General features: G+C 43.4%; 1 protein-coding gene across 1 annotated transcript; it reads right to left on the bottom strand.

Annotated features, from left to right (window-relative positions):
• Positions 1 to 393: 393 nt before the first annotated feature.
• Positions 394 to 11,743, bottom strand: LOC144119841 (uncharacterized). Its single transcript, XM_077652367.1, has 3 exons — positions 10,916 to 11,743; positions 6,250 to 6,429; positions 394 to 753 (listed from the first exon to the last, which is right to left on the bottom strand). Exons 1-3 carry the CDS (start codon positions 11,741 to 11,743, stop codon positions 448 to 450), a joined length of 1,314 nt encoding a protein of 437 aa, XP_077508493.1. The 3' UTR covers positions 394 to 447.
• Between the last annotated feature and the right edge of the window lie 1,753 nt (positions 11,744 to 13,496).

Raw genomic sequence — 13,496 nt, 5'->3', positions numbered from 1 at the left:
AACGGAACGGTTCTGCCTTGCATATTTTATTGCCTATCTCGGAGGCACAACATCCTCTAAAGGCATACGATAATAGAGAACCTTTGAACATGATGTTTGTACATCTTGTAGGAATTATCAGTATATTTGTTCCACATTCCTTGCCATTAATTCCTGTGCAGCATCGTAATATTCCAGTAAATCAGCGTGTAGGTAAACCAACTATTGAGCGCCGCATTTCAGGAACAATTGAAACATGCGCTAATTACAGTTGCGAATAAGAGTTACGTCCGAAATAAAATATTGCAGCAGTTATTACGTTCTGTTAGCATAAAACCTGCGGTGGCTCCTTCATCCATTTTTTTTTCCGAGGAACCAAGCTCCAGTGCCGGCACCTGCTATCAAAATCTTGCACTGAATAATACTAAAGCTTAGATTTAACACTTTAACCGTGCGAACACGGTGTTTTCAGGTGGTGCCTCTTGAAGAGGAATTTTCTTGCCAATCAAGGACAACTGAAGCTGTCGACTGCTCCATAGTCTGAACCCCAGCAGGATCGACGGCCACACGCGGGGGTCCCACACCAGAAGTCGAGGACGGCTCTGCCTTGCTTGACTTCGCGCCTTCTGCTCCACCGAGTTTCTGTACAGTGTGGTTGCGGATAATGACGAGGCCGGTCATCACTGCAGCGACGATTATTATTGACACGATGAGTCCCGTCAGCTCCCACGTGGTGTGATGCGACATCCCCAGGAAATTCTGCCCTGTCCTCTGCTGCACAAAAAGAATCACCCGTAGTTGTTGCTATTGGGTAAGGACCGCTAATGAGACGTCGGAAAAGACGTCATAACAACGTGAAAAAGCCGAGAGCGCGAATTTTTTTCCACTCCGAAGAGTAATACTAAATGCACTGCCGTAGACGAAAAGCTGGCGATAACATATGCTACTTCTATGGGACACTGTATAATAACGTGAACAATGAAAACGAAAAACCTATTTCATTTGCGCGCATTCTTTTCGTATGTAATTGAAGCGATAATTACGCCTTGTTTCAAAACTAGATAACTTATCTCATATTCAAAAAATGCACTGCAATTCGTGTTTTAGAGCTGCTCCCGCTGAATATTGATCCAGCCAAATGAAAAATTTAACACACCTCAAATCGTAACCCACTGGAAGATTTTATTTTAGCATCGTTTTCGTGAAATTTTGATAGGCTACAGAACACTGAACTAATTTGCTAAGGAGGTGTGCTGTGCCCCCCCTGAAAGCGAGGTGCAGAAAACGTGGTCTGCATTGAAGTGAATGGTTCCAATCACTATGCCACGTTCTCATAAAAATGTTTTTTCTATGCCCAGTGCAGCGCTGGCAGTTTTATATAGAAACTTTGGCTATACTTTAAGTCTTTTACCACTCCCGACGAGCGTTTTACGCTTGTGTGATGTTTTCATGAAAACAAAGGATACCACTCGCGCGTTTGAGTGTGCATACCTAGGAAGCCAATAGCCACTGACACCGATAAGCAAGAGGAAAAGCAATTCAAATTGGGGCTAGTTAGGGCGGAAAATTAGAACCGCAATTCCTCAAACGAAACAATTTTCAGTAGATTAGAAGACAACCCGCTTCCGGTAGCATCGAATTCCACGACCTGCTCAGGTGGCAATGAAAGCTGTACCAACTGAGCAGTGGTGGCACAGGATGTCTGTAAACTAACCTTCGGCGTGTTCCCCATGGCACACCCAACTGTAGCCGCGAAAGAACTAACACAACTTCCGCGTTGAATGTGAACGAAAGGGGTGGGTAGAACTGCAAAGGCCCTCATCAATGATCAAGACTGCTGTAACAATGACCATCGCTATTCAAAGAAAAATACACCAGGGAGGTGAAAACAGGCTCACTAATCATCATAATCATCATCATCATCATCATCAACCCGACTACGCCCATTTCAGGGCAAAGGCCTGTTCCATGTATCTCCAATTAGGCCTGTCCTTTTCCAGCTGGGGCCACCGCATATCCCAGCAAATTTCTTAATCTCATCCGCCCCTATCTGTCCACCACACCCTGCGGCTCTTGCTTTATATCATAATCCAGTTCATTACCGTTAACGACTATTGATTTACTTGGCTTCGCATCGTATGCCCCGTCCAGGCCTATTCTTTTTTATATCAACTAGCATGCTTTAAACCTAGTTTCTTCCCTGGCCCACTCTACTCTCCAACTGTCTCCTAACGTTACACATATCATTTTCCTTTCCGTAGCTCGCTGTTTTCCTTAATCTAAGCTGAACCCTTTTCGTTAGCCTCCACGTTTCTGCCCTGTAAGTGAGTACCGGCAGAATACAGCTGCTCTTAGCTTTTGTCTTCAGGGATATTGGTAAACTTTCTCTGACGATTTGCGAGTGCTTGACAAATGCGCTCCAACCCAGTATTGATCATGGTATTTCCCTCTGGAGGTCCTGATATACGGACACCACCACACTAAGTGAACGTATTCTTTTTTAACTTCCAACATCTCACTACCTACTCGCCAACTGCTGTTCTATTTCGAGACTGTTCGACATTAGTTTTCGGCATCTAAGCTTTTATACCCAGAGGGCCTGGTGCTGCCCAGGTTGCTTTTTCTGGGCAACCTCTCGCGACCAATAATAAATTTAACTGCCAGCTGCTCTTAAAATCAGTTTCCTCAAAATCATTTGGACAGATTGTGATGACGCTACAAGGTCATGTGACATATGGCTCAACTAGGTTGCTTCTCCGAGGATTTGTTATCACGACGCGACGAAGCTGGATTTTCTGCAGAATGGGAGCCTTAAAGCTGCCGCGTCAAAGGCAATACTCATGAGAAAACCATTCACGACCAGCGATCGAGGTCATAAGACCTGGTGTATGCAGGGTGACTAGACTTTCTAGCACAATCTTTGCACCGTTCTTCAAAAGAACTGCTTTTACCTGATCGCCATTAACCTTTTGCAACATTCCATTGCGCATAAAGCTTCCTTTACTTCCTCTTTCGTTACAGGCGGGACGTTCAGTTACTATTCAGCAATGTCTCTCTCATTAGCGTCCCGATTGCAGTTCCTGCGGTATAGATTTGTGTAGAATTATTCGGCTACTTTAACTATCTTAACCATACTGGTAAAAACATTGCCCTCCTTGCTTCTCAGCGCATACATCTAACTCTGCCTATGCTTAGTTTTTTTCTTGAGCGCTTTTACGGTACCTCCGTTCTTTGAAGCATGCTTGATACTTTCCATATTATGCTTCCTCGTTTAGTTTACCTGCGCTTATTGGGTGGCTCCGATAGCTCTGCCATTTCTATTCTCTCTTTGGGGTTTGGTGCTTTCATGCTTTGGCGTTTTTTCACGAGATCTTTCATCTGCTGAGAGAGCTTGCCGGTATCTGGCCGAGCCGTCATACCGCCTGCCTCTGCTGCGGACTCAGTAAAGATAGCTGAGAGATTGTTGTTCATTGCATGAGCGCCAAGTTTGTCCTCCGCAGGTGGAGCCGAAAGTCTTTTCTGCGGAGAGACCGTCAGTTATTCTACTTCACCTCTTTACGCTAACACGTTAAAGGGCTTCCTCCTCACTAGCTTCTTCCGTTCCCTCTTCAAGTCTAGGCAAATTCCAGACAGTATTATCCTGTGGTTCCAAAAACGCAATTTTCTGAGGACTTCCACGTCATGCACGATGCCAGGCTGAGCGCATAATATGAAGTCTATTTCATTTTTAGCCTCCCCATGCGGCTCTTCCACGTCCACTTTATGTTCTCTTGCTATCTTAAGATGGTATTCATGATACCTAAATTCTTTATCATTTCGATGTTTACTAATACCTCCGCCCTGCTAATCCGAGCGCCTATGCTATAGTCGCCTAATGCCTGGTCTCCAGCCTCCTTCTCATCTTTCTTGGCAGTGAAATTGCCCATAAACACACTGTACAGTGATTTCACTTTGCTCATTGTCGATTCCACGTTTTATTAGAAGCTTTATAGATCTTTTCATCATGGCTCGATGTAGGCGTTTAGACCATTACCGCCCGCAGTCTGTACCTCTTTTTAATCTTAAGCACAATAACTGCCACTGACCGTTAATTGTATAAAATTCCGCTAAGTTGGCATGTATATTTTTATTCATGAGAAACCCCGCCCCAAGTTATCGTCCGTACGCTAACCCACAACATAACACGTGCCGCCTATTAGCATTGTACGCACCTTATCAGTGGTTCCAACGTCGCTAAGACCTAGTACATCCAACTTATTACCCGCTAGTTGCTCGAACTGTACTGCGTGACTAGCCTCAACGAATAAGCTTCTTGCGTTAAATGTTGCCAGAGTCAGTTCACAATGGCAGCCTGTCAGGAGCCAGAGATTCTTTGCAGCCGCCTCTGCGTAACAGGTATGGCCTCCGCGCACTCAGCTGCTCAGCAGCTGCTGGGAACTTAGGGCCGACGGTCTAATTTGCGCATTCGTATACGAGGCTGTGGCCAGTGCTATAGCAGGACGGCCAAATCCTGTTCTTGGACAGAGCGAGCTGTCTGTTCTGGCCACAGAGATAGCGCAGCACTCCAGGACTTCCTATGCAATTCCATAGTCACGTGAATAGCTGTTTTGTTTTTATTTTCGATGAGAATACCGCACCAGCTGGATTTGAACCTCGGCCCTGTTGCACTCGACGCGAATGTTCTACTTCTAACCCATCGCTGCATGCATTAGCTGCATAGCTGGTAATGAACCGCAGTTTATAGTTGCTGAAGTGACCAAGACAACACAATGATAATGAACATAGGCATTTACCGCCGATGCTATTATCGCATTCAATTCATGTAACTGGTGTAGGGGATTCTTGCAGTCCCACTACAACGTTTGCTATCCCCAGAGAAAAAAAAATAGTTTGGTAGCATGGTTACTTCTAATGTTGTACAAATTATCTGCAACCAAGAGTCGTCGTGGCCTCCAAATGTATCGTCTTCGTAACTCGTAGATTTCTAGATCGCATGGCACACAACAGGTCGCCTGTGGCGAAGCCACACCGCCACGAACTTCCGCACGAACTATTGCCTTCAATGTGCCAGGCTATATCATACTGTGGTTTAAACTTTATTGCATTGCGCGAATAGTACTGAAACTTGTAATTTCCTTATTTGCCGATTTATGCGTAACGTTTAAGCGCTGCATGACTCACATTGTTCCGTAATACGCTTTTCAGGTCCCTCAGCTTGCGACAAACAAGTCGTATACACAACTTGATTACATCGCTGCCCTCTGAATGCATAGCTGGACGAGGAACTGGTGGCTGGTGTGCAATATCTTCGTTGCAAACTTTCTGGCCAGCCCTCGCCAAGAGGCCGTTGCTACTAGAGCAAGAGATTTCAAAAATCTCTTCTTTCTTGCTTTCTGAGCAACTCTCGCAATTTATTGCAGCGTGCTTAGAATAGAGTGCAGACTGCAATAATAACGCTTTGAATATTTCAGTGAAACCTTTTGCGTTTTGGGCAAGTGAAGGCTGTATTCCGTAAACTTCCCAGCGATCGACATCACACGTTTCTCACAGGGTAAAATCTTTCAAAAAATGGTTATTGTGCCCTCTCAGATAAAAATTGAATACAGGTTGTATGTTAAAATTTTGCATATTTCCAGTAACATCATGAGGGCATTAAAAGCGACGTGATTTTCCCAGTTGCAGGCGGAGAGCTGCAATTAAACCCTTCGGATCGAAAAGCACTTTCCTTTTTTCATATTCGCAGTAAATATTGCTGCTTCAATGAAGCGAAGACACTTAGTTGTTCTCTAATCACAGGTAATCACGGAGTCCTTAACATTTCCGAAAACATCATCAAATTTTCGAACATGAACAGAGTGTGGCGGAACAATATTCTGTCTTCAACTGTAAATTTGGTAACAGTGAACGTTCATTTTGCTTCTACGCCAATTACAACATAACGACACAAATAAAAACAATCAAAATTTGCTAGAGAAAAATTTGAGTATGTTTGTTTTTATTTTTTATTTTTTAATTGTTTGTATACCTGTGTAAGGTGTACCTGTAAGGTATACCTGTGTATACCTGTGGCGCTTCGCTTATATATCATATCAAAATGGCGCTTGACTAAAACCACGGTCAACTGTCAGTTCCACAGAATATCTGTGCCTATGCTCGTTCTCATATATCCCGAAATACTCGCCAGGCTAAATTGCTGCTTTCATGTAGACCCGAGACTTTCAGCTGTTAAAATGTACATAAGTTTTGGCGGCCGTTGGGGGCGCAAATTACCTTCTTAGACTTGGTGGGTGATGTCGGTGGAGACGAACTGCCCATAGGTCGTGTGTGTTGTGGGGATGGCACTACCGGTGTCGCTGCACCGGAGCTCAATGGAGACGATGAACGAAAATCCAAGCGTGCGGCATGGGAGTCGAAAGGTGAAGCCCGAAAGAGATGCCCGCGGTCCGGCATCTGCAGACAAGAGGGCAGGGCGCCGTTTGCTGAACAAAGCAGCACGATTACACCAATTACACTAAATTGCGAAGCCATTTTGTTTGTCTCTTCCTTAGTATCACAGCCGAACAAAAATAACAGCGTTTTATATTATGACTCAGACAAGATCAAACATACTTTGGTCTGCAAGTGTGTGAGCAGTCCTTGTGCCCTTCTCGTCCATGTTTGTATTATTGTGCGCAGTACCTTTACTCAACGATGTACGACCGACTCGCCCAACAACATGCACTCCTGAAAAAAGTCCGCGACATGTATAGCTTCAAGAGGTTGTGTTTTCAGAAACGCGACCACAAAAAGCTTTGCCACCTTTGTGAGATGCGCCCTGGTTAAACATTACCAAGAATTCTGGACAGCTCCCTGTCAGGGCCCTTCAGCCTACCAGTCAATTAAGTTCGGTCCTTTAGCTACATCGTCATTTTGTTCCTTTCTTTGTAACGAATGATTTTAACACGCAATGTTTCGCCAGGGTTATTTCGCCAGGAGGCTTTCATTGAACAATTGTTTTCAGGATAAACGGCGCTCTATTAACTGGCGAATGAAAATGTGCCAGTGTTGTACATAAAGTTGTTATTGATAAAGTGGAGTGGCCGCTCACGAACATTTGCGCTGATTTGAGGCCCATGCCAACGAAGCACTTTTGTGAATCTTAATAGGCTCCGTGAAGTTGTGAAGGTACGGCGAAAGCTGGAATAATGGAGAGCCGCGAAAGGAGGCGAAGGGGTTAAAAATATTTGGAGCTTTCATGAAACGAAATGTGCCCGACCTCATTATCATGTTTATACAAAACAACTTTTTCGAATGGCTGCTCGCAAGTGTTCGCTGAAATGAGTAATCAAATGTATTTTTCTTAAAAGTAGGAAGTTTCACAATAACAAGCAATTATAGTTTATTACGAAAATTATGTGCCTTCGCTCTCTTTCATACCTATTCTTGTAGAATGTGTGTCCTTCACTTTTGCGCCGGAGCTGGTTGTAAGGTCTATGCGCATTGCTCGCACTAAACTACCTGAATTTTGTACAGAAATTTCTTTATTGGAATTTGCATCACACCAGTACTTATTATCCGCTTGACACTACATCCTCTGAGTATGTTCAGCAGCGCAGTGTAACAGGCGGCACTCATTTAACTCTGAATGTGATGAAGTATGTGCCGGTATATAAAACTCACAAATGAAAGCCCTCAAACGGTATGATCCCCAGAACAGAAGTGTTACATATGTCTGATTAATTTTAGATTTTAATATATGAATCACCATGACCCATGACTTCATTTTATAATTTTACTGTCCATTTGAAACGAGACTTTATGTTCTCTTGTCGTTTCCCTACATCAGAATGTCGCAGTCATATAGGCATCCTCAAATTCCCTTAAGTTCTCGTACCATTTAGCAGCTTTTAGTAGGCTGAGTAGTCTAGGTTGCCTGAAATCTGGTCTGCAAATCCAGCTTGATGCTTCTTCATACCGGAAAATTATAGGCAAGCGCATTTTTTTCAATGAGAACTTGTTTCTATGCGCATTGCTCGCACTAAACTACCTGAATTTTGTACAGAAATTTCTTTATTGGAATTTGCATCACACCAGTACTTATTATCCGCTTGACACTACATCCTCTGAGTATGTTCAGCAGCGCAGTGTAACAGGCGGCACTCATTTAACTCTGAATGTGATGAAGTATGTGCCGGTATATAAAACTCACAAATGAAAGCCCTCAAACGGTATGATCCCCAGAACAGAAGTGTTACATATGTCTGATTAATTTTAGATTTTAATATATGAATCACCATGACCCATGACTTCATTTTATAATTTTACTGTCCATTTGAAACGAGACTTTATGTTCTCTTGTCGTTTCCCTACATCAGAATGTCGCAGTCATATAGGCATCCTCAAATTCCCTTAAGTTCTCGTACCATTTAGCAGCTTTTAGTAGGCTGAGTAGTCTAGGTTGCCTGAAATCTGGTCTGCAAATCCAGCTTGATGCTTCTTCATACCGGAAAATTATAGGCAAGCGCATTTTTTTCAATGAGAACTTGTTTCTATGCGCATTGCTCGCACTAAACTACCTGAATTTTGTACAGAAATTTCTTTATTGGAATTTGCATCACACCAGTACTTATTATCCGCTTGACACTACATCCTCTGAGTATGTTCAGCAGCGCAGTGTAACAGGCGGCACTCATTTAACTCTGAATGTGATGAAGTATGTGCCGGTATATAAAACTCACAAATGAAAGCCCTCAAACGGTATGATCCCCAGAACAGAAGTGTTACATATGTCTGATTAATTTTAGATTTTAATATATGAATCACCATGACCCATGACTTCATTTTATAATTTTACTGTCCATTTGAAACGAGACTTTATGTTCTCTTGTCGTTTCCCTACATCAGAATGTCGCAGTCATATAGGCATCCTCAAATTCCCTTAAGTTCTCGTACCATTTAGCAGCTTTTAGTAGGCTGAGTAGTCTAGGTTGCCTGAAATCTGGTCTGCAAATCCAGCTTGATGCTTCTTCATACCGGAAAATTATAGGCAAGCGCATTTTTTTCAATGAGAACTTGTTTCTATGCGCATTGCTCGCACTAAACTACCTGAATTTTGTACAGAAATTTTTTTATTGGAATTTGCATCACACCAGTACTTATTATCCGCTTGACACTACATCCTCTGAGTATGTTCAGCAGCGCAGTGTAACAGGCGGCACTCATTTAACTCTGAATGTGATGAAGTATGTGCCGGTATATAAAACTCACAAATGAAAGCCCTCAAACGGTATGATCCCCAGAACAGAAGTGTTACATATGTCTGATTAATTTTAGATTTTAATATATGAATCACCATGACCCATGACTTCATTTTATAATTTTACTGTCCATTTGAAACGAGACTTTATGTTCTCTTGTCGTTTCCCTACATCAGAATGTCGCAGTCATATAGGCATCCTCAAATTCCCTTAAGTTCTCGTACCATTTAGCAGCTTTTAGTAGGCTGAGTAGTCTAGGTTGCCTGAAATCTGGTCTGCAAATCCAGCTTGATGCTTCTTCATACCGGAAAATTATAGGCAAGCGCATTTTTTTCAATGAGAACTTGTTTCTATGCGCATTGCTCGCACTAAACTACCTGAATTTTGTACAGAAATTTCTTTATTGGAATTTGCATCACACCAGTACTTATTATCCGCTTGACACTACATCCTCTGAGTATGTTCAGCAGCGCAGTGTAACAGGCGGCACTCATTTAACTCTGAATGTGATGAAGTATGTGCCGGTATATAAAACTCACAAATGAAAGCCCTCAAACGGTATGATCCCCAGAACAGAAGTGTTACATATGTCTGATTAATTTTAGATTTTAATATATGAATCACCATGACCCATGACTTCATTTTATAATTTTACTGTCCATTTGAAACGAGACTTTATGTTCTCTTGTCGTTTCCCTACATCAGAATGTCGCAGTCATATAGGCATCCTCAAATTCCCTTAAGTTCTCGTACCATTTAGCAGCTTTTAGTAGGCTGAGTAGTCTAGGTTGCCTGAAATCTGGTCTGCAAATCCAGCTTGATGCTTCTTCATACCGGAAAATTATAGGCAAGCGCATTTTTTTCAATGAGAAGTTGTTTATAAACGCAATTTTTTCACATCGTAAGATTGCATCTTAGCAATCAATATATTCGCAGATCACCCAAATTCACTAGAACTTTTCTGGTTTTTAATGTCAAATACACAACCTACTGGCTTTTTATAGCAGTCTTAACTAATCGGTGCGAGCGGAGGACGAGCTTTAAAAATGAGATTTTCCTGTGCGCCCGAAGCATAGAGCGTTGTTATCCATACGCTTGCGCAGGTCTGTCCACAAGGGGGGATCAAACCTCATGATAACCCCCTTTCATGTCCTCATAGTAGCAGGGAATAATTTGGTACAGAAGTTGCACCGCCTTCGAATTGTTTATTAGTAGGGCATTGCGTATCGGAAGCCTATGTTTCCATGCATATGTTCATAATAGTACCCTACAATTTTTCACAGTTGATTCACAGATAAGGACGGCGTCGAAAAAAAGATGGACTTGCTATCGGTCAAGCTTAAACTTCTCTTTCGGTACGAATCGCAGGAATCCAACATAACAATGCTGCCTGTGAATTTTTTTCTCCAACCCTACTGAAAAGTTATCCCTGCCTTTTCCAACGAGTAAGCATAGAAGAGAAATTATTACGGTTTCGCCTAGCCTATATTGTATTCTTGTAAGAGGCAGATTCGTTTTTTTTTCAAGAAGAGCTCTTTTTGGCAATTGTACAAAATAACGGTACATGGACAGAGCAGAACGGTAGCCGACTGCAGATGAAAAGGGTGCTATTCACCACTTCCTATTCACTGCTATCTTTATAGTACCGCATTCAAAACTTCGTCCGATAAACATGAAATGCCCGCAGTAAGTCGACTTACATGTTTCGTTAGGCTCTTGCGAGCAGGGCTAGAACGTTGGCTTTGACGTTGTGCTCGATGAAGGAAAAGCGTTGCTGGCGATGGACTTCCGGCATCCTTCCCATTGGGTTCCCTGTCTGGTTTTCGCAGAGCAGTGTTCTGAAAACAGCTGTCACGCCTGCTTTCGGGACGACTACTCTCTGGTTGCAACATGCGCCCTGACCACGATGAAACCGTAACCACCCCTGTGGGCACGGTTCCCACTTCACGTGGAGGCAGCTTTGTAACCTTCTTCTTAACAGGGGCTCGAGCAACTGAACTGCCCACTGGCTTCACTGGGACGCTCCGGGTACTTACACCCAGTGGTTCAATGTAGGCGTCAACAGTGCGCGTAACGCCGACATTAGCGGGAACGGGTGAAGAAGGTCTTGGCGAGGGTATGCGCTGGGACGTCAAGTAACCCTCTGGGGCACTAATTTTACGGTCACTTTGAGGTTGCTCCGTTCCTTCCCGAGCAAGGTCCCGACTCTTTCGGCGACTGGATGAATGGGCATCGGGCTGGTCTATCGAATAAATCGTCACTGGAAAAGCTAACTCCATCGCACAGTTGACATTCTTGCGCCCTGTAGACCGTTGTCGCTGGAAAGTGTCCAAGCTGGCATCATGTACGCTCCTGCCACAACTCCGTCGGTAGGCAGGCGGCTTGTTTCGGACAGCGGGCTCCCCGCCGAACGTCTCGGGTGGCAGATATCGATATCTTGGTAGGAAGGTTTCCAACTGCTTCGAGGGTGCAGAGTTGAGGAATGGTTGTGATGAATACGTTTCAGCGGCAGTTAATTTGCGTGCCATACCTTCGAGTGCACTGACCGATTTCCACGCGGCAGCTTTCGCGGAATGGCACTCTGGCCTCTTACAGATCATGTGTCCGAAAGGCGTCACCATTTGGACAACTTATGTGGACCAACTTGATGACCACTCTTTAGTAATAACAGTTTTCGCACACAGATCACTGTCGCAAGAAAAAAGCGGCTACCGATGATAATTCTTCGTCTTCTTCTTGTGGGAGCAAGTGCGAAATAGGAGCTACTCGGAAAAAGGTGAACCATTAATTTATCAAAGCTGACACCACCTTCGATGGCAACTTGATGCAAAAATCTGTACTCTGAGCAAAAAAAAATTTCTGTTGCTCCAGTGATTCCCCATTGATTGCTTAAGCAGCGCGATTATACATTTCTAGATTTTTTTTGCCCATTCTGCCACATGATGTTTTTCGGCCAAACCGTAGTATTTTATGGCGTCTGCTGCAAGCTTTTTTTTTTACAGGAATATTTTTTCGATTTCTGCTTTCTCCTTCCATGCGCTCCAAAGCACAACATTTAATATTTTTTTGTACACTTAGAAAGCTGCGTCAACTTTTTTTTTCTTTTTTGCGCTTAGTTAAGCCAAATGCCTAAACATACTGGAGTGAACAAAATAAGAAAGCGTGATTAACTGAAAGCTAACTGAACACCACTGGGAAACAGCAACAAAAATAAATCAAATACCAGCACGAAAACGCATTGACAGCTTGACTACTCATTGTTGCTGGACAGTGAGTACAATATTTTGACACCTTAATGATGTTCGACCATACCAGTTGTTGGGCGAGTGCAGCTACTACAGCTAGTGATACTACAGCTAAACATGCTAGTTAAGGGTACATGTTAACGGTAACAGTGCGATATACGTGAAGAAAACACAGGAAATAAAAGCCAGCACTCATCTTGTGTACTTTGGCGATGCCCTTTTATGAAACGGCTCAACGGTCTCGCAGCAAACTTAACAAAGAAGAGGAAGAAGCTGAAAACCTTGTTTGCTCTACGCTGCTCCTGCTTGAACACGGCTTCGGCCTCGTTTCTTGTAGTTTCACGCAACTGTAAGTACAATTTATTCCACTTTGTTTGATCACTACGTCAAAAGTCGATGAATACGCTATCAATTGTGCAACCACACGGACGGATGTTACATATACACCCATAATACCACCTGGCATCCATTGGTGATGCAATGACCATAACATTTCTCCTTGCCTGGGGCTCAGCTTCTTTAGGGTGAAATACACCGCACCGTACATTCCATTTGGAAGCGCACAGTGTACCATCTGCATATGCTGAGGCTGAATGTGTTGAAGAGGCGTTTTTTTTAAAACCATGAGCTTCTTTGAGGTTCTGTTTTTTCTTTGGCAAATTGCAAGAAAGGATGAAACGAACACACAATTTACCGTCGCAGCCAATCTCCTAAGCTCGTAGATTTTCGGAAACTGATTCTTTCTCCTCACCGCAGTGGTGTCCTAATGTTTTGAGTATCCCCCTCGCATGCGGAAGTACGGTTTTCGATCACTAGCGCCGCCTGGCATCCATTGTTGATGCAACGGGTGCAAGCTTTCTCCTGGCCTGGGTCTCATCTTCTTTAGAAATTGCGAAAATATAAATCATTTTTCCCGTCATCATTACCATTATTAGAACTCGCTCTCATGTCTCTTTGGGTAGCAGTAAACTCGCAAAGAAGCCCATCGTTCTTTGTTATTGGCTGTCTTCTCCGACGTGAATGTGCGGCTAGGCAG

Source organism: Amblyomma americanum, chromosome 2 (genome assembly GCF_052857255.1).
Source record: "Amblyomma americanum isolate KBUSLIRL-KWMA chromosome 2, ASM5285725v1, whole genome shotgun sequence".
NCBI classification, from domain to species: domain Eukaryota; kingdom Metazoa; phylum Arthropoda; class Arachnida; order Ixodida; family Ixodidae; genus Amblyomma; species Amblyomma americanum.
The sequence above is the reverse complement of the archived record's forward strand: the minus strand, read 5'-3'. Positions and strand labels throughout refer to the sequence as shown.